The following is a 24311-nucleotide window of genomic DNA, read 5'->3' on the forward strand; positions in this document are numbered from 1 at the left end:
TGAAATAAATTTTAGAAAGTAAAAGTTAAATAGTAAAAGGTAAAACAGTCTCACAAGTTATCAGATATTTTACAATAAAAATGGATTCCACCACAAAAAATAAACACTCTTATCCAGCAAAATGTCAAACTAGATACTTGAATAAAAACAAAGAGAATTTTTGTTTAGATGAGGTTCTTGCCCTAGGGACTGCAGAAATCATTTTCTTACAAAATCCAAAGTTTTCAAGGACTATGGCACCCTGCACTGCTTTACTTCTGCGAAGATTCCAATGGAACAGTAAAACATCTTTAATTTCTGCTAACAACACCTACAACATTGTATCCATCTATCAAACTTAGACAATGACGGTTCATTACATTCGTGCATTAACAAAATGACATTAAAAAAAAAAGTGAAATCTTGTGTTTCTATTTTATGTCATAATAGAATTTTTTCAATGTTATGGATAACAAAAAAAAATTTTAACGGATTAATGATGAACATTTTATTAAATACTATCAGACTGCTCAGCGTTGCCTGGTAATAAAATATGCTTAAATATATAGTTTAATTTATGCAGATTTCATATTATTATAGAGCCAACTTTCTACTGATTATTATATTGTACCCAATATATACTATTGATTTCAAAAGTTTAAAAAAAAAAGATTTTTGTGTTATCAGCTAGAATTGAAACCAAAATATTTAGCACTCTAGCCTTAGTTGTTACCATTTGAGCTTACATCAGATGGATAAAAAGATTAAAATTTAACCAATTTTAACATATAAATGTATATTTGTACATGCGTAGATGAGCACTTCAAGTCTACTTTACTGCCAAGTTCCAAAAATTTTTCAATTTTCACTCCTTAGCAGCTATTTTTACCAGCTAAAGACCAAATTAAATTTGTTCCACAGATCTAAATCCCTTGTATATGAAGTTTCAAGTTTGTAGACCAAAAATTGACAGGGGAGTTTGTTAGAGACCATTTTGCACACACACACATACACACACACACACACACACGTGTCAAAGGGTGAAATCACTCATTTGTCAATATTATGGATTGATTGTCTTCTCTAATCAAGGACCCACCACAGTGCACCGAGTGGAAGTTTTGTGTGTGGCTCCTCACAGAGACTTAGTCCACAATACATTGTAGTCTACATTGCACTGTAGAGAACCTACTGTTGATTTTATAAAATTATTTTTTATATAATGGTTTGAATTAAATTTTAAAATGTAAAAATCAAGTATAATGGGTCAGTTGTACTCTAAACAGAAACATTCATTTCGAACGTGCCCCTATTTTATTAAAGAATCTACTGTTAATTTTATATGCTGAGCCTTTCTGCTTGTGCTGTGATAAAACTTCTCAAATGCATTTGTGATGTTAGACTGTTTAAGGGTGTTAAATTTGGTCAAAATCAGACTGTTCTTGCTTTTTATTCATTTATTTATTACGGAGGTATTCTGATACAAAACCTATCTAAGGACACTCAAAGTATATTTGTGTGAAATTAAAAAAAAAAAAAAAAAAAAAAAAAAGAAAATCATTCCAACTGCTTCTTAGTCCATAGAAAACAAACTTTTACACACACACACACACACACACACACAGAGACACAGACAGACAGACAGACAGAGAGAGTTCTTTTTTATATATAAGTAGAGATAGAGATTATCGGTCAATTTAAACCGTAACCCACTTCCTCCCAAAATAATTTAAGAATTTGAATACCTCTTTATTAATTGTGTGCATATATAGAATCTCTCCTTACCAGATGCCTTTGTTGGTTCAGCCATGTCCTTCAGCGACACCCACGTGACTTCATTTGTGAGATCATGGATCAAGTTCCACCACCAGGCTGGAAGAAGTTTCGCAATGGTCAACTTAAAACTGGATTCAGGACACTGAAAAGAATGTTGAACTGATTCTTTGTGGCTCTGTCGCTGAAATCGCAAATGGCTTGCACTCATAATGGAAGCAGCCTTGAATCGTCATGCCTAGTCAGCCACTGTTTGTGATATGGTGAACTTGTTGGAAAGAGCCAGCTTAACCAACCCGGGTCTGAATACTGCAACTGTGACCATGACCATATGTTATATATACAGGGGGGCGTTCTAAATGTAATGCCTCCTATTTTATATTCCCTCGAAATGGATCAGAGGAGATTGCAAATTGCGTTATGATAACTGAACTTGTGCTTGCTTGACCTGAAAGTTTTATCTCTTTGTTGCAGATAATGACTGTGTGAGGCTCTAAGAAAGCAACCAGTCATGGATGTGCATCAGAAGCAGAGATGTGTCGTTGAATTTCTATCAAAAGTACATTGAGAATGGTGGTGACTATGTAGAAAAATAAATTTTAGAGCACAAAAAAGTTTCTTGTTTAATGGTACTACTCCCGTTTTTGTAGTTCTTTAACTTTTTTTTAGTTAAAAGAAAAATAGGCTTTATTTTTTTAATGACCCTAAGCATCGCTCCTTGGATAGAGTACTGTCATAAAATGATTTCACCTGCTACTTAATTAGCCTTATACGAAGCTCTCTGCTTGTTTGTAAATAAATTGACTTTTAATCTTCATACGAGGACATAAAATAGTACAAAACTGTTCTGGTCAGAGAATTAATTTTATTAGTTTTGAAACGGGTATGCTTTTAATTAATTGAATTATTTATCCTGAAATCAATTATTTGAAAAGAAGAAAAATCTAAGTATTAACAACTTAGTTTAGCCTAGAATTTCATTACTATAGCATATGCATCAGAATCAAAGTCTCAAGAAATGGGAGGAGGGGGATTTCGTTGGTCCATACAATTACAAACTGGAATTAGCTACACCTGGTTCAAATCTTATTGCAGTTATTTATATACTAACAAAAGTTTGTTTTTTTTATAAAAATTGTATTCAATTAATCATATGTAATGGATCTGTTACATTAAGTTTCTGTGTTTTGGCATTAAATTGTTCAAACGGATTTGATTGGCTGTTTAAAACTAACTTTCATTTCCATTTCACTAATTTGTCTTTTTGATTTGATTTTAGGATGACTTCCTGCGAGATATTGTTGCTCAATATGGAACGGAGGATTGGAAAATGGTTGCTGGCTATTTTCCTGATCGTACTTATGTCCAGTGCCAGCATCGATGGCTTAAAGTGTTGAATCCAGAACTAGTCAAAGGGCCATGGACCAAGGAGGTTTGTATAATTTTCTTTTGTACATGGTTTTTGGGATAAATTTTAGAATTTTTTATATTCTTTCATTTCAAAACCATTTGAACTAATTAATAGTATTAGCATGGATAGCTTGGGTTTGAGAACTGGAGACCATGACAATTCGTGCCAGATTAAAAAATTTGGAAATGTTTTTGAATATGTGAATTGGAAAATTGTGACAAAGATTTGAAAGCAGTGACTAACTAGAAAGATCATAACAGGCAACAGACTTTCTGACTGTTTGTACAACAAAATTTGGTATAACGTAACAAGTCTCGACTCAAAAATCAGTAGGAAACAATGTTAAGCTAAAATAGCTTGTGGATATAATTACTTCCAGTTTTGGTTAAAAAAAAAAAAAGGGTTTTTTTTACTAAAAGTGAATATGTGAATAATTTCTATTTTAGAAAACTTCTTATTTTATATATATATATATATATATATATATATATATATATATATATATGCTTATAATTATGAAAATGGTTTTAATTAAAAAATATTTAATAAAATTGATGTAATAATCAAGTTTCATATGTAATTTCAATAGTTAATTGCAGGAGTTTCTTCGGCATCGAAGAATAAGAGATTATTTTGTGTATATGATATGTGCAATACGCCAGTATTATGGTTGTTAAAAAATTACTTATTATTTTTATAATTTAAAAAAAACATCTTATATTTCCTAAATGAATGCAACTTTTAAAATATTTTTATAATTTACAATGTCATTAAATATTTTTATTAAAGAAAGATTTCTATTATCGTTTCAAACCATCTTGGTACGTAATTATTGTAAAAAAAAAAATGTCTAAAAAAATCTATTTCCAAAATAAACTCAATTTCATTTAATATTTTTCTAATAAATAAAAATGAAAAAAAAAAAAGAAAATATTTAAAATACCAATTCTTCAGAAATAATAATTAAAGAACAAATACTAGAAACTGTTGGAATACCTTTTGTGTATCGTAAACTTTTATTTTTAACCAAAACTGGAAGTACCAGGAAGTATATTATATCTGGGGGCTATTTTGGCCTAACACTATTTTCTGCTAATTTAGAGTCTAGACATATTCTGTTGTGCCCAAAATTCAATGAGAAGCTGAAAAGCAAGATAAGTCAATGCAGATTTTGGAGAGAAAGAAGGGTGTCAGAATGGCAACTATGAAGAAAGTGCTGAACACAGGTCTTTGCCAATTATATAAGAATTGTAAGTATCTACTATTCACTGCGAAACCAATAGACTCCAGTCAAGGAGCATATGCCCTGATTCTTATCAAATGAGAAGGATTTATACTAGGACTAGTTGCATAGAAGAATGATTAGCTTACAGTCCTACATTTTATGAAGATCAAGTTCCATCCAATTTTGATGACCTTCTTTTGGGTATGCTTTTATTTAAGGTCACCGTGACTGCAGAAAGGCCCTACGTATGGCAGCAGAACTTTACTCCAGCAGAAAATCTAGTAGCGTTAATTTAAAAGTTAAAAAGTATTCTACACTTAAATTACACTAATAATTTTTATTTTTAACAGTGCTTTAGTTGATACAATTTTTAAAAAATTAATCTTCCCGTTTTTAATGTTCTTTTAAAGTAAGGTATGCTATAATTTAAATACAGATATATATATATATATATATATATATATATATATATATATATTTTTTTTTTTTCACAACAAAAATAATGTATCAAAAACGTTCAGGGTTAGTTGATTTTAGTTATTTTTAATTTTAACACTTGATTATTTTGCCAATTGTGTTTTTGTTGTATAACACCTTTGCTTGATCCCCCCTCCACACACACACCAAAAAAAATGCTTAAAGATGTTTAAAGAATTAGAGCAGAACAAAGATTCAATATCTTATTCTTCATAAAACTTTCATAAAATCTGTCAACATGATCAGTGTCAAAAATGCAATAAATAAATCATAGATTGTATTTGAAACTCCTTAAAAATGTTTGAATCACAAATTGACCAACTCCTTATTTTAATATTGACATAACTCAATGTGTCATAGAATAATTCATCATAATCATCATTGTCATACAAGAAAATGACAAAAAGCACAGCCAAATTATAAACTAATGGAAGCATGAAAATGAAACTACAATTGTCATACTGTCCAATGTATTTATACATGTAAACACACAGAATTTTAAAAACTACCTGGCAAATATACTCCATGAACCAAGTACAAGAGAGATTCAAACACATGCACTTAAAAGAACAGTTAGAATCTTAAAACAATCTCTTAAAATGTATGAGATAACAGGTGAATGTTTGGCATCTGGTAGGATGCTCCATCCCCAGCTTGAACAAAATGATAAAAAAATTGAAAAAGAAAAATATATCAAGAAGATAATTTCAATATTTTTTTCATTAATTTCTCATTTTTTCATCAACAAAGATTTATTCGTTCATTACTCCTTCATTTTTTTTTAAATTTTCCATGTCTTGCCTCTCCACAAGGGCAAAGTTAGACACAAGGTCGATTTTTAAGATGGGGAACTCCCAGCTCCCCAAAAGGAGCATGCTGAGTTGAAACAAAAGTAAAAATTGCCTCAGTCTAAAAGAACTTCTCTTTCACTGACCGAAGACAGAATATACTAAGTTTAGCACCAAAAAAGATACTACATGTAATATTTATTTGCAGAAATATAAAAAAAAATAACAATAATTAACAATAAATTAGGCACAAAGCCACTCAAAAATGTGCAGATGGGGAGGGTGAACAGATATTTCACTTTATTCTTAATCAAAATACCAAGGACATATTTCCATGTCTTGATTATTTCATAAGTATCTTTACAATTGAACTATTACATCATTAAACTTAGCTCTTAAATCACATTTGTACATGTAACTAGGATTGTGGAGTCATATGATATAAAATCTGACTGATTCCTAGTATTCTAAAATATCTGACTCTGACTTATTTTAATGTTTTTCAATATTCAAACCCTGTTGATTCTTTGGAGATTAAAAAAAAAATCTGACACTTGACTTATAGCATTCTTACGAGCCAGACTTTGACTCCTTTTAAAACTTCTGAATCCACAACATTGTATATAAGTGAACTTTTTCTTTGAATTGTAACTTTTCACTTAAACTTATATTTACTATTTTGTTCTAACCTTCATATAGACTGCAATGGATCAGCTTTTATATATATATATATATATATATATTATATAAAATACAGCAAATGGTAAAATTATTTATGGAAAAAATTTATTTTGGCACCAAGGACCAATCGGTTTACAATTGTTTCCAAGACAATACAAAAAAAATTAAAGTTTTGAATTTTTTAAGATGAGGGCTGATTGTTTATATTACTTGTATTGATTGGACTATTGTTCTCATCTTGAGTGTTATTTGTGCAACGTTTTGGTCGGATTGTCCTTCGACCCTCTTCAGGCATGTTGGTGGTTGTTTGGAAAAGTAACTTTTTTCTTTTTTTCTCAAGATGAGAACAATAGTCCAATCAATACAATATAAACAAAAAAAAATATTTGAATAAAGTCTTATCAGCGCAGAGATTAGGCATCAAATAGACTGCTTAAATATGTAATCAATACCATAATGAAGATATCAAAATATTATACAGTAAATCAGGGTTAAAGAGGCAAATATACTCTACTCATAAATGTTTATGTGGAGTATATCAGGTAATTATAAATATTATTTAAATACAAGATGAACACCAAAGTAAAGATATCAAAAGATTATACAGCAAATCAATAAGCTAAAAAGAGATAAAGAGATAAAATAATCTCCTTAGAAAAAAGATTTAAACAACATTAATTTTTTTCACATTTCAAGTATTAAATACAAAGTGGAAAAGATGATGACAAACTGTAAGGGATTATTTAAAAAATTTAAGCAATTTAAAAAGCAAAATATTAAAAGAAAATTTATATTATTTATATTTATTGCTGAAATTTTATTTCAACTTTTATTCAGGAGGATGAAAAAGTTCTCCTTTTGGTCCGGGAATATGGGCCTAAACGATGGACACAAATTTCAAAGCAGTTAAAAGGAAGAACTGGGAAGCAATGCAGAGAAAGGTACATTTTTTTTTTTTTTTTTTTCTTTTGATTTTCTTTAACTTCATTGGAAATAAATCTTGACTAAAAGATTCTTAGGTGCTTATTTAAATTAAGGTATGTACAAAATATGCCAGATCAAAATAAAAAAAATAGGAAAATTTATGGGTATACTTATCAGTTAAAAATATTATTGTACACTAAAATTTATGGAAAATTAAGTAGAATTTTAATAAACAAGTACAATTAATTTTACTACTCAGGCGCCACAAACTTCAACAACAAACATGTATATTGTCTTTATATTAAAAGGGAGATAATCTATGACAAGCTAGCTGGATGCAAATGTCATTTTGAGTTTATACAGTTCAAATAGTAAAATAATTTTATTTTTTATTAAAATTCTACTTGATAATTTTTCTATAATTTTTGGGTGACATTTATATTTTCCTGTGATAAGTTAGTTTATCAATGTTTTCCTATTTTATTTTGATCTGCCATGTTTTGTATGTACCTTATTATAAATTAGCACCTATCCTTGTAAATTGGTATATATTTAGAGGAAATGTTGACAAAGAAATTAAATCAAGCTTATAAAAAATACATAACTTGAATATATATTGCTCCAGCTATGTATTAAAATTAAAAAAAAAAAAAGAAAAAAAATATATATATATATATATATTCTTGATGCTACTTGTATTTTACCATAATCCTTTTTGGTAGTTATTTTAATAAAACCTTTTTTTTTTTTTTTAATTTAAAATGTTTTTCTTTTCATAATTAATTTAAAGTTTTTCACTTTCTTTGCCAGATGGCACAATCATCTGAACCCGTCAATCAAGAAAAGTGCATGGACCGAGGAAGAAGATCTGCTTATATATCATTTACACAAAACCTATGGGAATCGTTGGGCAGAAATTGCAAAAAATCTGCCTGGAAGGTAAATAATTTGATTTATTCCAACTTACGGTTTGATTTTCTAAAATCTTTTGGAGGGTCAACATTTCTTATAATTTTCAAGAGTGAAGAAGATTGAGAGATACAAAGCTGTAATTGGTTTAACAAGATTGTGTGTTAAGAGAGAACAATTTTGAATTAGCTAGTTAAAGCAATCAATGTGAGACACAAATCAAATAGATAAGAAAATAATTAAAAGTTTTGGAAATTAACAAATCAACTAATCAGCTGGTGAGAGTATATACAATTAACATGTAAAAAAAAAAATTTTTTAATAAAAAATTATTTATTTGATTATGGAATTTAGTAAATTTAAGTAAAATATAAAACCATTAAACCATTTATTTAAGTATTTAATTAATGATGTTTGGTTTGGTTGTTTTGTAGAGAATACTTGTTGTTTTTGACATTGCAGTACATGGAATTTTGCAAGTGGAAAGAAAAAAAACAATGTGGGGGGGGGGCATCTTAGGTTAGGAAGCCAATATCTTCAGACAGCCTGATCTGGTAGATAATCACTCACTTCACAGTGGAAAGTGGAATCCCAAGGTCTGTAATAATTTGATGCTAATTAAGTCCACCTTCAGATTTCTCCATAATATGACTCCTTTGAAACTGGCAGTTCATAGGTTTCTTGATTCTGTGTCATACTTAACGATTATATGATAGATATATTGATATCTGTAACAAAAAGTATCAATTTGTATAACATCTTGATATTTCAAACTTTTACTGATGCTTTGTATGGCTTGAAGTGCTGGCTGTCAATGAAGAAATCAAAAAGAAGAATGTTCTTCTCAGAAACAACTGTCTATGAATTATTTTTTGTGAGCCATTTATTTACCTTTATCATGCCTGTAATAGGATTGTATAATGTTAACTTTTTAAATACTTTCACCATATTTTCTTTTTTTTTTTTTTTTTAGAACAGACAATGCTATAAAAAACCATTGGAACTCTACCATGAAAAAGAAATATGAATCCATGGACGACCAAAAAAACACTAATTTACCTGTATACTCGCACCCATACACACCAAGCACTTCTGATAATATTTCAAATTTACATCCTGTGAGACTATTTAAGAACCAAGTGAGTATTCTGACTTTTTTAAAAACTTGTTTTGCTTAGATTTTCAGAAAACAAAAAAAAAATTTCTTACGGGGAGATGAAATTAACTGGAATGTTAAAATTCAGTTTTGGATTTTTGTCCAGAATTAATCCTATATTAAAACAGAATGATCTATATAATGTATGTATCCATGATGAAACGAAAACATATTTAAAAAATCGCGTAAATTGTTCAAGTAGTTTTATTTTTAAATAAGAAAATCAAATTTTACTAGTATCTGAGGAGCGACTGTCTTGCTCGCCATTTTGAAAACAATCCCAAGGAGCAAAGGGAAAAAACTAAACAATAATTCAAACTTGCAAGATTTTTGTTATAATATCTATGAATTCCAATTAATCACTTAAAACCTATTTTCTTTATAAAAATAAGACTACTTGATTAATTTACATAATTTTTGCAATGTCACAGGTACATACATTATACAGATTTTTCTTTATTTTTGCTTTTTAATATAGGGAGAATTCTGGACAAGAACTCAGTTTTGCTATAATAAAATATTTGTAAAAGTATTTGAACTAAGAATCTAAGCAAATATCAACATTTTCATTGTAAATATATAAAGTGGAGCAACTATTGATGGGTATAGCATTTAAAATACACATTCCATCATTCTCGCCATTTATAATTATTTGATTACATGGTGTCCACTTTTCTTAGAATACGCATTGAAGATATTTAATTACAGCTGCAGTGCTTCTGCTTATAAACTTGCATACTAATAAGAGTGACTATTATGTTTATCAGCTATTGAATTTATGGTTTTCACAGGCGCGTTAGGAATGCAGATATTTGGTAATTGAAAGATCGCTGGTTGAATCTAACTTTATTTTTTCTTTTTTATTGTTTTTTAGTTAAACCGAACACTTACATAATTATTTATTTATTCCACTTTAATGCATCTCAGTTTTTTTATAAAACAAATCGGCTATTTCAATAAATTATTTTTTTAAATAAAATTTCTATTTAGAAAAAATAATTTTTTTTTAATTTCATTTAATCTCTTTATAAATAAAATGAACTCATTTTTTCCCCGTCTGATTTTGACCTTAATAGGATTAAAAATCAAGATATTTCATGCAAATATAATATGCACAAGCGGCAGAACAATATCTGAGGTGTGTTATAGGCTTATTATTTCTCAAATTCCTCGATAATCTTAGATTTCTATACTTTTTCTGCTGAGAAGTCACGGCCAAAATCGGTTAAGATCAATGGAAGTGGTAAAATATTTTCTCTCGTATAAATTCCTCCTCCCCCTGCCACCACTTAACACCGTTTGGGGATCGTTCACAAGGAACAGTTGAGAAGAGAACACCGGTTTGGCTTCGTAGTTCTTTCATGTGAAGTTATTTAAAATCACTAAACTAAGCTGCAGTGCTCTGTGGCATAGTGGTTAGCGTGCTGGACAATTCACATTATATTTTCACGTTCGCGCCGACCTACTGTAGTCATTTTTTTTTTTTTTTTTTTTTTTTTTTCCTAAACAACTGGAATGGACTTTTCTTGGTGGCCGAACTGTTAACGTTGCAGATGTTTTTTTTTTGTTTTTTTTTTTTTTGTTTTTTTTTCACACTTTATTTTCCTACTTTTACTCATGACTCCGGGTTTGATCCTTCCTACTTACCTACCATAACATTTTTTAAAACTATTTTCACATTTCGGTCGATATAATCGATTTTGTTCAAATATATTGTCAAACTTTGGAATCTGCACTGAATTTCGCACAAAGCTGTTTATTTAATCCATGGAGGTAGCATGCTTAGCCATGACTGGTTAAAAATCCTAATAATTTGCAATTGTATTTTGAGTGCTGTCTGCACTGAGGATTAAACCTTCAAATTTCAGTAGAGTGTAACTTTACAACTGATTTTTGCAAAGTACTTTATTCATGATGCTACAGGTTAAAATACAGTTGTAAATTACTTAGGACTTTTATCCAGTCATGGCTGACGGAATGAGAGTATGCTACCCCATGGATTAAATAAAGGACGCCATATAAATTCCAAAGTTAAATAGAAAGATTCTCAAGTTTGACAAAATACACCTGAAGATGGTCAGAAGTTGCATCGATCGAAACATTGTGTTAATAACACTCAAAATGAGAATAGTAGCCTGGAGAATCCGAATATTACAGATAATCAATCCTCATCTTAAAAATTTTGAAATGTAAAATAATTTACTTTTGATTCACTATAATGCATTTTATTTTCTTATCAAACAAGCCATTTCACTGAATTACCTTAAAATACTATTTGGAAAAAATATTCCGTTTACAGAAAATGTTTTACTGGTCGTAATTAATTACTTGATGAAATATAATTTATGTTTAGACAAAATAATTTATTTACAAAATATAATTAAATTATATTCACTGGAATGCATGTCAATTTCTTGGGAAAACAAGTCAGCCATTCAATTGTCTGTATTTATTCTCTTTCTCTCTCCCCTTCCCCCCCCTCTGTGTGAGGTTAGTGAAATTTCTAATTTTCTGGCTTTAAATTTACTTGCTATTTCTCATTAATTATAACAGCATTAAGTTAACTCTTGGGTAATGCCAAGTAGGAACCGCTAGTTATAAATATTTATAATAAATATATTAATTTAATTTATAATAAATATATTATTTTTATGCAGTATAAAAAGGTCACACTTAATGTGTTTAAAAACAGATGTGTTGAAATAGTGACAATAAAGTAGATTTTATTTTTTTTTTCTCTCAAACTAGTTTTTAAGCTGCCTTGAAAAAAAAGTTATGAAATTGCTTGAGGCAGGTAGCCAGTTGTCTGTCTTTATTCTGTCTGTCTCTCTCTCTCTCTCTCTCTCTCTCTCTCTCTCTTTTTACTGACAAAGGATAGAAAAGATGAAGTATAGTATCAAAACAGATGCTGCACTTGACTCCTAATTTACCAGTTGTTATTCATCCCTTCTCAGAAAATAAGTTGGCTCATTTTTTGTGTTTAATACAAAGGTTGTGTTCAGTTATATGCTATATTAGTTTCATAATTTATACTTCTTTTAAGAAATATAAAATTCATGATATTATTGGTCCTCTGATAAAGGAAGGATTGGACCTAGTAATTCACTCTTACTTTTTCAATAACAACACCTTGGATTTTTTTTTTTTTTTTTTCTTAATTCTGCACAAACATTAATCATGGTGAAAGTAAATTTTTGCCAGAACAGATTTTCCGGGATAACTCTGATTGTCTTCCTAGGTGCCATTGTAGGGGTAAAATTGTCCTAAAATTGTTTGTCTGGTCATTTGTTTGCACTTTTCTCAATAATTACTCCTATTTTTTTTTAAATTTTGCACAAGCATTAATCATGGTGAAAGTAAATGTTTTCACTCTAGGTGGGGGTGGGGGGAGGGTCTTGCTTGCTTGGCTTGTTTAAATAGTAGTTCTGTTTCTTTAACAACAATCAAAATGTTTTTAATTTTCTTAGCTTACGATTTGAAGTTAGCTCACTGCCATTTTAAATACTTTACTCAATCTAAATCAAGGTTGTCTTCTCTTGCAAATAAAAATCATTTAGTCATTCCTTACAAAAAATGTGTCAATTTGCAAATCTTAACAAAAATAAATATTAATTGATAAATTAAGAAAACTTTCACTAAAATTTAAAATATTCTTTTCTACACAATAACAAGTCTCCATAACATAGCTTCTCCAACTTGGACATGGTGCAAAGGAAGAATTTGTAACCTAGGAGATGGTGATTGATAATTTGCATTATTTGGATGTAAATTACACTTTCTTGGAGGTTGAATATTCAATCTTCAATGTGGATGACACTCAAAATACATTGCAAATTACTTGGGACTTCTACCTAGTCATGGTTGATGGAACGATAGCATGCTGTCCCTGCAGATTAAACAAAGGGTTCTGTTCAAAGTTCCATGCATATTCCCAAGTTTGGCAAAAAGATTTCAGAAGTTTGACAAGATACACCTGAAGGTCAGAGGTTATATCAACTAAAACGTTGTGTGAATAACAATCACAAAAACAGTAGTGGGATTAATCCAAATAATACACATAACCTACACTTTATTTTTATTATTATTAGTTCTACACTGTCTACCAAGCCCTAGAACGTCTCTCATTGTCGCAGTGTTGCATCTTTGTTTTACAAATACTTCCACAAAATGTGCTCCAATGAACTTACTGCACTTAAACCTCCTCAACGAATAACCTGAAAAATCTCACTTTCACTGTAATGATCCCCAGATGCCAGAAGGTTTTATACTCTAATAGTATCTTTCCTTGAATCACTTGCCTTTGGAATTCCTCTCCTGCTTTCCATTTCTCCAAACATAATAGGCATAAATTTAAATGCAATATGAACAAATACATTGCTGCCAAACTCCCCACCCAGGTTGCACCTCTATAAATAGCAATACACATGGATGATAAAATGCTTTGAATAATCAGATTTTAAGAGGGTTCTGCTAAAATAGTCATATTTTTAAAACCCAAGCACTTTGTCTTCCAAATACTATCTTCTTGTTTGGAAATAAATATACTTTCAAATGAATTAATAAATAATAATGTACATTACATATTGTAAGAGTTTTAAGCAAATAAAGTGATGAAATGTGAACATCATAAAACAGTGTTTTCGGTAAGATTTTGTAAAGAATCCCCTGATTTGTAAATGCTTGTAATATGTTTCTATTAAGATTTTATGAAATTTAAGAAACTAACCAGAAGAGACGTCACTTTTAATAGTTTGGGTGTCTGAAATACTTTTGACTACTCGTTTTTTTTTTTGTTTTTTTTTTTTTTGTTAAAAATAAGAATTCAACATCACATGTATTGAAAATTTTGCAAAAAAAAAAAAAACTTTTTTGGACATCCACTATCAAGCTTTTTACTGTTTTTATCCATTAAAAGTATGTTGTTTTCTCTTATGGTAACTGACAATTTTAAATTATCGTGGCTGGAAAAAAATTGTTTCTATTTGAGTTTGGATGGCAAACTATCTGTAGTAGTAATAATAGTAGTAGCAGCAGCAGTAGCAATACTATTACTAATAATATGACTGAGAGAAATTTTTTTTTTCTTTTTTTTTTTTCCAGAACAAAAAAATTGAAAATATGAATATAAACTACAACTACTACTACAGTTTAGATGGCAAACTATCTGTAGTAGTAGTAGTAGTAGTAGCAGTAATACTATTACTAATAATACAGCTGAGACTTTTTTTTTTTTTTTTTTTTTTATTCCAGAACAAAAAAAAAAGTAGTGAAAATATGAATATAAAAGATGTTCTTACATGTTTAGTTAGAGCTATTTTGTTATCAGAATATAATTAGTTTAATTAGAGTTATTCGATTATCAGAATATATAATTATTAAAGCAATCCTAACCAGTCCAGTATTATGAACTTTGTTCAACTTGCAATTTCTCACATATTTCTGGTCAAATTTTAAAAAATTCACATGGTTGAAAAGACAAGAAAATAAGCTTTCTAAGTATATAACTTGTCTGCACTTTTATCCATTGCATTAGTTTTTAACAGTGAATTAAATAGTGTTTTGCTTTGAACACTCGAAAATGTGAAATGATTTTTTTTTTTTTTGGTTCATGTGTATGGACGGACTCAACCACCCTGTTTTTCTGTCACTTTTTACAATATTTTTCAGCAGATTATTATCGAATAAACACTAATCTACCAGATTATCAAAAAAAGAATGTAAAAAAAAAAATCAATATTTAAATATTTGTAGGGTGTGCTCAGTTTCATCTGAAGTTAAGAAATAAAAAATGTCTTAAACTGAAAAATTTTAAAACAAAATGTGTCACTCAGCAAAACAAGGACAAGAAATTTAATTGAAACTAAAAATTCAATTCATCCAAAATTTGTGAACAATTTGTCAGCTTTAGCAAAAAGTTTTTTTGATATTTGAATATGTGGACAAAAAATACTTGATACTTTTCCCAAGCGTTACCTTTTCTATTAGTGACGTCACTTGTTTTAAATAAACTCTATTTTTGTCTTGTAAAGTTTCACACCCTCATTTACCCAAGGTTGCATATTTAAAAGTAATTTGATCTTCAAAATCAGTCATGACATTTTCAAAAGCCAATAATTATGAAGCACTAACTATAAATAATGAGTATCAAACACCCTTTTTATAAAAAAATCCTTTAATCCTACCTCTAACCCTAGGTACAAATTGCAAACCTCCTCCTAAAACCTTCTTTAGCCCTAACAATAATGCTAAGTCCAAGTGGTAAGCTCTCCACCAAATAAAATTTCTCTGTAAGCTACATATAAGCATCTAAGAAATTAAAAAGAAAAGCATCCTTTCTTAAAGAAAAATACACATGATTTATCTCCCATAGAAATAAATTGGTTAACTGTCCTAAAAAGCTAGAATGGTCTCAAAAGGGTTAATTATTTTACATTAAATTTATGTGAAACTAACCTCCATTCTAAATTCTGAAATTGTTTTTGTTTAGTTTGTCAAATTTTTAGGATGTTCATACATAATTTTCTTTAGCCCTACCATTAATCCAAAGTCAAAGTGGCAAACCTCCCCATCCGCCCATTATTGCATGAAGACCCCTTTTAAAATCACACATAATCGTCTTTAAAAAGAAACGCACAGCATTTATCTCCCATGGAAAAATGTTTAGCTGTCCTAAAACACTAGAATGGTCCAAAATGGGGAATCATTTTACTTTATATTCTAAAATAATTTTTGTTTATTTTTCATTAAAGTTTTTCAGAGTGTTCACTAAAAAGGTAAAATAATATATTTTCAAGAGATGGTCACATGGGGGAGGAATTTAGCAGAAGGTAATAATCTACAATAATACCAAAGGAATCTTGCAATGTATCCATTTTTAAACAATCCTAGATTTAGATTTTAGTTTTTTTTGTACATAAAATGCATTACAATTCAACATTGAGTTCTCTAACTTTTCTTTTAATGAATACATGGCATTTTTAAGGAATTGCAGCATATTTACGTGCACTTACTGCAGATTACTTTGAAACCATTAATTTCTGGAGATTTTCAGTGTCATATTTTAGCACAAATAAATTTTCAAATTATTTGATCTTCATATTATTTTGACTACTGTTCTCATCTTGAGTGTTATTCGCACAACATTTCGGTCAATGTAACCTTGCACGAGGATCAGTGGCGTAACTAATAAAGTACTTGGTAAAAATTCAGTTGTAAGTTACACTCGCCTGAAGATAAAAGTTTCAATCCTCAGTATGGGCATCACTCAACATACAGTTGCAAATTACTTCGAACTTCAATCCAATTATGGTTTATAGAACGAAATCATACAACCCCTGTAGATTAAATAAAGGGTTCTGTTTGAAATTCCATGCAGATTCCCAAGTTTGACAAGATAGACCTGAAGAAAGTTGGAGTTTACATCGACCAATATACATGATGCTAATAATGCTCAAGATGGGAACAGTAATCCAAATAATGCGAGTTATCAATCCCTATCTAAGAAATGTAATTGTTTAATTTTGTTTCTTCAGAATTTGAGTAACAACAATAACAGCAGCAGCAACAACAACAATAACATGCGAAACTTAAAACCAAATAGTTTATTACAAGGTGAGTGTTTTTCCTCTTTTTTTTTTTTTTTTCTACATCAATAATAAATCATAATTAAAATTAATATTTAAAAAATGCACAATGATTTTGATTTTGTTTTTTATAATTACCATTTAGTCATTGAAAATAAATTGAGGTTTTCATAATATGCCTTGATTGCAGGTTTTATAGAAACTTTTCCATTTAGAGTGAATTAGTGACTAATTACCTCCACCAATGAAGTCCTGCATCTTGACGCTTGACCTTTAAAATTTTAGTTATGGTTGAAATTTTGACAAAATTTTGACAAAATTTCAACTTAGATTTTTTTCCAATTTTGATTTATGGATTTGATACTCTTTGCTAACAGTAACCATCATGCAAAATTTCGGCACAATCTGATAAATAATTCTTGGATTTATCAACATTTCCATGGCATAATTTTAGGAATACTTCATATAATATCAAGATGAATGGCCCACGTAAGACCATGGGCCCCATATACATTGTCAGGCAGAGATATGTAGCTCCATGACTGTCTTATGTTCTTATTCAACTGTAAATTATTAAAATATATATATATATATATATATAGTAAAGTTAGCAAAAGTAATCATATGTGAATGCTTAATAGCTTTTCTCATAAGGTTAATATTGAATTCTGTTTCTCCAGTTATATATGACAAACATTGGGCCATGTTCTTTTGTTAAAAATATTTCAAATCAATATTATCTATATAAATAAAATGAACTCATTTTTTCCCGTCTGATTTTGACATTAATAGGATTAAAAATCAAGATATTTCATGCAAATATAATATGCACAAACGGCAGAGCAATATCTGAGGTGTGTTATAGGCTTATTATTTCTCAAATTCCTCGATAATCTTAGATTTCTATACTTTTTCTGCTGAGAAGTCACGGCCAAAATCGGTTAAGATCAATGGAAGTGGTAAAATATTTTCTCTAATAATTTCCTCCTCCCCCTGCCACAACTTAACACCGTTTGGGGATCGTTCACAAGGAACAGTTGAGAAGAGAACACCGGTTTGGCTTCGTAGTTCTTTCATGTGAAATTATTTAAAATCACTAAACTAAGCTGCAGTGCTCTGTGGCGTAGTGGTTAGCGTGCTGGACAATTCACATTATATTTTCACGTTCGCGCCGACCTACCGTAGTCGTTTTTTTCCCCCCCTAAACAACTGGAATGGACTTTTCTTGGTGGCCGAACTGTTAACGCTGCAGATGTTTTTTTTTTTTTTTTGTTTTCACACTTTATTTTCCTACTTTTACTCATGACTCCGGGTTTGATCCTTCCTACTTACCTACCATAACATTTTTTAAAACTCCTCCTCCTCCTCCTCCCCCCCCCCCCCCGTCCCGGAAACAAACACTCGGGCAACGCCGGGTACCCTCGCTAGTTATTTAATATAAATTTAATTCTCAGGATTTGATTTGGTATTTTAACTTTATGTAAGGTTTTTAATAATCCATAAACATTTTTAAGTTATTCATAAAAGTGTGTTGGTATCTGGTTATACGACGAGCACTGATGGTACTATGTATTCCAATAATAGCTGCTACATAGTCAAATTATTAGCAGCTAAACCAGTCTTTCTCCCCAGTTTAGCCAGAAGAATGAAAACAAGATATGATAAAAGGTGAATAAATTAATTTCTTGGTAAAACTTCGACGTGCATAGCAGCACACAATAAGTAGTCTTTTGTTGAATTGAAGTTTTGTCAGTCTTCTGCAGCTGTGTATTTGGTAACCTCTTGTTAGATTATGCTTTGTTGCAATGAAGAAATGCTGTTGAGATATGCACATTCTTGCTGCCACTTTTATTGAGCTTACACAGCTACCTGCCTTTATCAGAAAAATTTAGGAGGTCCATTTGAAAAACAATGATCTAAACCAAAATCAGCTGGAGACATTGCTGCTCAACACTCATCTTTTAGCAGTTCTGTCTACAAAGGGTACATGAGCTTTAGGAGAGCCAATATTATTGATATAATCGTAAATATCTCAAGAGACCTAACACCAAAAGCAAATCTTCATTCATTATCTGTGCCCTCAACTGTTCTGTTTGTATCGGACAACATGAATCACTTATTGTATATTAGTCATCTGAAGATTCATTGGAATGGCATCATTAGACAACAGGGACAACAGGAAGGAGTTAGTTTATGTATCTGTGCTTGCATAAAATTCTGACAGAAATCTTTAAACATTGATGACTATGGAATTAGCAATGTTGGCAATTCCTATTTCATTGGAATCCCAATAGCATCTATGTCCATGTTTACTAAAATGAAATGAACCTTATAAAAAACAACTAGCAGGGCTATCCAGCATTTTCCAGGGCAAATATGTAACATAACTTCTATTTCTCTTTCCCTACATACCCCTTTTTTCTTCAGCTCATTCTTTTCTCTGAACATACACACATACATAATTCCAGTCAGCATAAGGGAAATTGAAGAAAAAAATCAGTGATTTCCCTTGGCATTAAAAGATGTAAGCCTTGATAACATTAAATGATATAAATGGGCATTTGATCACCCAAATAATAAAATATTTAACAACTTTTTGGGTTTTGCACTTTCGTGTTGTGTATTTTTCAAGTTTTAACTGTATATACAAAAAGACATTTGCCTTTTACATAATAGAAAGACTGCATTCTATCTTATGGAATGACCAACAATTAATTTTGCATTCATTTTTCTGATGTCATATATAAACTAGCAGAAAGACCAACGTTGCTCAGGATTGAATGTGGAACACTACCATGTACTTTTTCATATTATTTTCTTTGTTTTTACTGTCCTCCTCCTCTTCTTTGGTTCCTAAACTCTTGCTGTTGTTGAAGTGAAGATGTGAATAAAACTGATTTTAAAAAATAAAAAAAAATAAAAATGTTAAAAGAAGAGCTTGTCCTTTGCAATTTACAAAACTCCAAATTCTTTACAAATATATAAAGTGTGTTTAAGACTTTTCTTTTATTAGTTGGAAGCTATATTGTTTAGTTTAATAAAATTTGGAGCTGATGTAAGTTCTCTCAAAAAGATTACCATATATTTTGGCATATAAGGTGACCGTCAGATAAGACAAGGTACAAAATTGGAGCAAATTTTAATAAATTCATCATATATCAGTTGTATAAGATGACTGTTAAATCACAAAACCATGTTTGTTTAGCCTAGGTTAGAGATTGCAACACCTGGTATCTTATGAAATATTGGTTTTTAAAAATGATTTTTTAATTTTAAGGGTTGTCTTATACACTGAAATATACAGTATGTTTTTGTTTTCATTATTTAAGAAATTGCAACTTTAAAAAAAAAAAAAAAAAAATTTTTTATTTTTTTTTTATTTATTACAAGATTTTACAGATAAAAAACCCTCAGTGATTACTTCAACTCCCACTCCCAATGAGCCTGACAATGGGTTTCGAGGTTTAACCTCTTTGGATCTTATTAGTGGGACTGATGTTAATCCTGGAGTCACGCCCATCAAGTTTACAGCTCTTAATAAAAAAGGTAAATATTGCTGTGAAAAGCAGCTTTAAAGTTGTGGTTATGATTAAATGTTTCTTTTTTTCCCCTCCATTTGATCACTACTGTCTTCAATTAGCTAACTCTAAAAGATCAAAAGCTCCTTTCCTATGGCTTTCTTTATAATTTACATTTACATCCCTGTGCTTTTCTTTTAAGTATTAATGTTGTCCTCTTTTATAGCTGCTATCTGTACTTCACTACAGCTTGGTCTTCGATAGATTGTGGCTCTTATATTATTTCATTTGTAGATTCGATTTTATTAAGCCAGTTACACCTACCATTTCTTTTTTATTTCTTTCAAGGACCATGTTTTCTTTTTTATTTGATTTGGCTTTATTGAGGACATAGTCATTTGGGACAGCTTGATAATGAGAGCAGTCCTTTTTATTCATTTATTCCATACTAATTGACTGTCAGCTCGCTATGGCTTTATAAAGTTTGCTACTGGAAATATTGAAACATTAATTTCATTCATAACTTTGTTGTAAACACAAAACAAGATCTTATTTATTCATATGGATAAATATTTTGGTGATTTGATACAAATTTATCTTTTTAAATGTAAACGCAAACAAGGTATCAGTTTGCCTTTTCATTTGCAATTTAGAAATAAATCGCAATTTGAATGGAAGTTTCTAAAGAAACATTTGAACACAAATGCTAAGTATTTGTTGTGGAAATAAAACAATATTGCAAAACAGAACTATGTTAAAATCTAAACAATTATTGAATTAAAATACAGTAACAAACAATAGTTAATAAAATATCCTTCTTCAAAACCAATATACAAATTAGTTACTGTTAGTGCAAGAAATGGGCCCAACTTTTGCATTCATTTAGATAACAATGACTGCTTTGATGGCATTGTCTTTTAGGTATCTGCCTGCCTGTATGTCAAGAAAGCATAAATTTTCACTGATTTTAATTTTTATTTTTTATATTTGTGTAATGTGTGTGGATGTCAAACTTTAAGTTTTGTTGGACTTTTAGACATTAAGATATAATCTATCTGTATTGCATAATGTCTGATGTAAACTATATTTTTAGAATAGGTAGACGCTGATTCTAACATTTAAGACAACTTTATTGATTATCTTTAAGTAAAAGCGGAATGGAAAAGAGAACAGTGTTAATAATAGAATAAGTCCACGAGTATGGATGAAGACAAAAAAGTTAGAAATTCCACATGGTGTTAAATGAATGTTTTTTTAGTAGAGAAGAGAAATCGTGTTCATTTCTTAAGAAATGATGAAGGTCTTGTTTGTAAGAATTCATTTGCCAGTGTTCATTTATGAAAATGCATACCATACACCAGTGTTGGGCTCAGAGTTATGTCTGTGTGCGTGTTATATTAAGTTCACATGTGTGCGGCTATAGTAACTATGTTGTCCATGGCGAAGAGAGAAGATTAGGGTCGTCGGAAGAAGTGCCGTGGGATAAGTCAGCTTGCTTTGCTTGCCTAACTGGTAAAAGAAAAAATAAACTGTGTTCACTCTTTTTATTAGCTTCTATCATGTGCTCGGCTCTCTTTAGAGATGGCTTCTGATTGGCATGCCAGAAAGGAAGTTGAATGCTTGCACTAATCAAAGCCAACCTTATAAACCAAATACAGATTCAAAATTATAAACCGTGAGCTGTTGCTGTTTCTGTAGTTTTCTATAATTGGTACCACTGTTATATAATGAAAATAGTCTGTTTGTTATTTATCTGTTTGTGTATTTCTTTTATTTATTTAATAGTAATTTTTAACGGTCTTGTTTAACTCTTATTTATTGGTCATGATCATCTCGTCTTTACATCTGTCTTAACAGCGTGCTCGTCTAGTGGTCATGAACATCTAGTCTCTGTGTGTGGGTGCATGTGTGTCAGAACAGAGAATAATACATATGACTACATGCATGCAGGACAGGAACCCAAGACAAATGGTTGATTTATATATATTTTCTTTATTCACTCTCAGGTGTTTCGTCACAACAGACTAGAGTGAATGACTGTCTTTACTTGTGGTTCCATTTAAAAACTGTACCCCCCCCTTATGGGGGAACCTGTTTACCACATCTTGTCTCTTTGGCGTATAAGAACGAACTCGCTAAAATTAACTCAATTTATTCAAACCGGAACCCCTGACACATCATCCGGTCCTTGTTTGCATACCTTCTGGTGCAACTTGATCAGTCACAGAGTTTGATTCATGTCACAGCATGATCCTTTGACCCGTTCTGCACCTGCATCTCACTCCACTAATTGTTTCCCCATGATTTAATCTATTGTTTACTTTGCTAGATAGATAGACACGCCGATAACTGAATAAATGCTTTCTACCCGGCGTTGCCCAGTGATTACATAACACTGCTGCTACATATTGTCTGTTTTTAGGATCAGAAGTGAGGATGTTCTATTCATAGTTTTCTCGAGAGGCTAGTATTTTAAAGATATTCTTGGAGTCTATAGCAATTTTTTTTTCTTTGCATTTTTTTCTTTATTTACCCCCTCTCCCTCTTACAGCTTCAGAGAAAGTTATGCCATCATTTGTGTTATGTATACTCAGTTAACTTAATTAATGAATCTCCCTTTCACACATACAGATCTTAGCACAGCTATTTATCAGGATCTTAAATTACATTTTAGACTCTGCTAAAGTATCAACAGCATTCACCTAATTCCATCTTCAAATGTTCTACACTGTTTCTCTCCTTAATCTGATCTGATAACTTGTTCCAAAACTTTATCATTGTATTATAATAGTGAAATTATTTATGTTGGTTATTTAAAAACAATAAGAATTATCTTAATGAGTCGATCTTATTAAATAAAAAATATTTAAACGTCATTGCAATTGGTAACGCTTTATCTTTGCTAACAAAATAATTTATGGTATGGCACGATAAATGATGTTTATTTTTTTTATTCAGATTTACGATTTGATGGACATGCCATTGAAAAGTTAAAGTCGCCTGGCCGTCTTATTCCAATGTCTTCAAAAGTTGCTTCAAAACTCTCAACTCCTCCAACTATTCTACGAAGAGGAAAACATCGAAGAAAGGTGAGATCTATGTGCTTGCATCATTGTTTTATCATTTTTTTTCTTTTAATAGAAATAACTTCAGACAAGGTATACAGCCACTTGATGTACAGAGCTATATATATAAAAAAAAAAAAAACTACTACTTCAATATCAAAAACTAGCCAATGATAAATGTAAGACAGTAATTATCTTCCTTTGTCAGAAACCTCATTTATGGAATGTGAGAATTAAACGACAAAGGGAAGGTGAATATCTTTGATATCAAAGTGGTATGGTGTAGTGGTTACAGGCATGGATTGGAGATGTGGAATGTCAGGCTTACAGCATCATTCCCACTCATCCTCTTAGGAAAAGTATGAGCTGTATTATGTTCTCCATCCACTATAGATTAAATAGGTTGTGCCTAAGAGATGGAAAACTCAGAAATAACACCAACTTTTCTCTGCTTATCCCAGCATTGTTTTCAACCTTTCTGGACTTCTCTTTGCCACTGGACTCATGTAATGCTAGTACAAGAAAGGTGCGGTTGGAGATTGTACAACCCTTGCTTCACTATAGACTTGTTGTGCAGACACTCTTAAAATGAGGTATCCATTGTCGGTACTTATGCAGAATATGGACTGCATTGTCATCATTGTATTCCAGACAGATTACGTAAACCACTGGAAGGTGCCAAGCAAAAACTTTGTTTTGTTTTAATTTTTTACTGAAAACAATTAGCAATGTTTAAGATGCTTACAAACAGTTAATATTTAAGGGGGAAAAAACAATTATGATAGAAAAATAGTCACTGTGGAATTATTTTAATGAAAAACA

At 30.5% G+C, this 24311-nt stretch overlaps 1 protein-coding gene across 5 annotated transcripts in view; it reads left to right on the plus strand.

Moving 5' to 3' along the window:
* The window catches only part of LOC145276782 (transcriptional activator Myb-like), a 133778-nt gene that overhangs the window by 69084 nt on the left and 40383 nt on the right, over positions 1-24311 (plus strand). For all 5 annotated transcript variants that reach the window (XM_080128061.1, XM_080128065.1, XM_080128066.1 and 2 more), the window contains exons 3-9: positions 3032-3184; positions 7172-7275; positions 8069-8197; positions 9141-9306; positions 16856-16934; positions 20297-20452; positions 23383-23513. In XM_080128061.1, the coding sequence (XP_079984187.1) occupies positions 3032-3184; positions 7172-7275; positions 8069-8197; positions 9141-9306; positions 16856-16934; positions 20297-20452; positions 23383-23513 (918 nt within the window). The remainder of the gene's footprint in view (positions 1-3031; positions 3185-7171; positions 7276-8068; positions 8198-9140; positions 9307-16855; positions 16935-20296; positions 20453-23382; positions 23514-24311) is intronic.

The sequence above is a fragment of the Euprymna scolopes genome, chromosome 5 (genome assembly GCF_053919585.1).
Source record: "Euprymna scolopes isolate OS-2025 chromosome 5, ASM5391958v1, whole genome shotgun sequence".
Lineage (NCBI taxonomy): Eukaryota > Metazoa > Mollusca > Cephalopoda > Sepiida > Sepiolidae > Euprymna > Euprymna scolopes.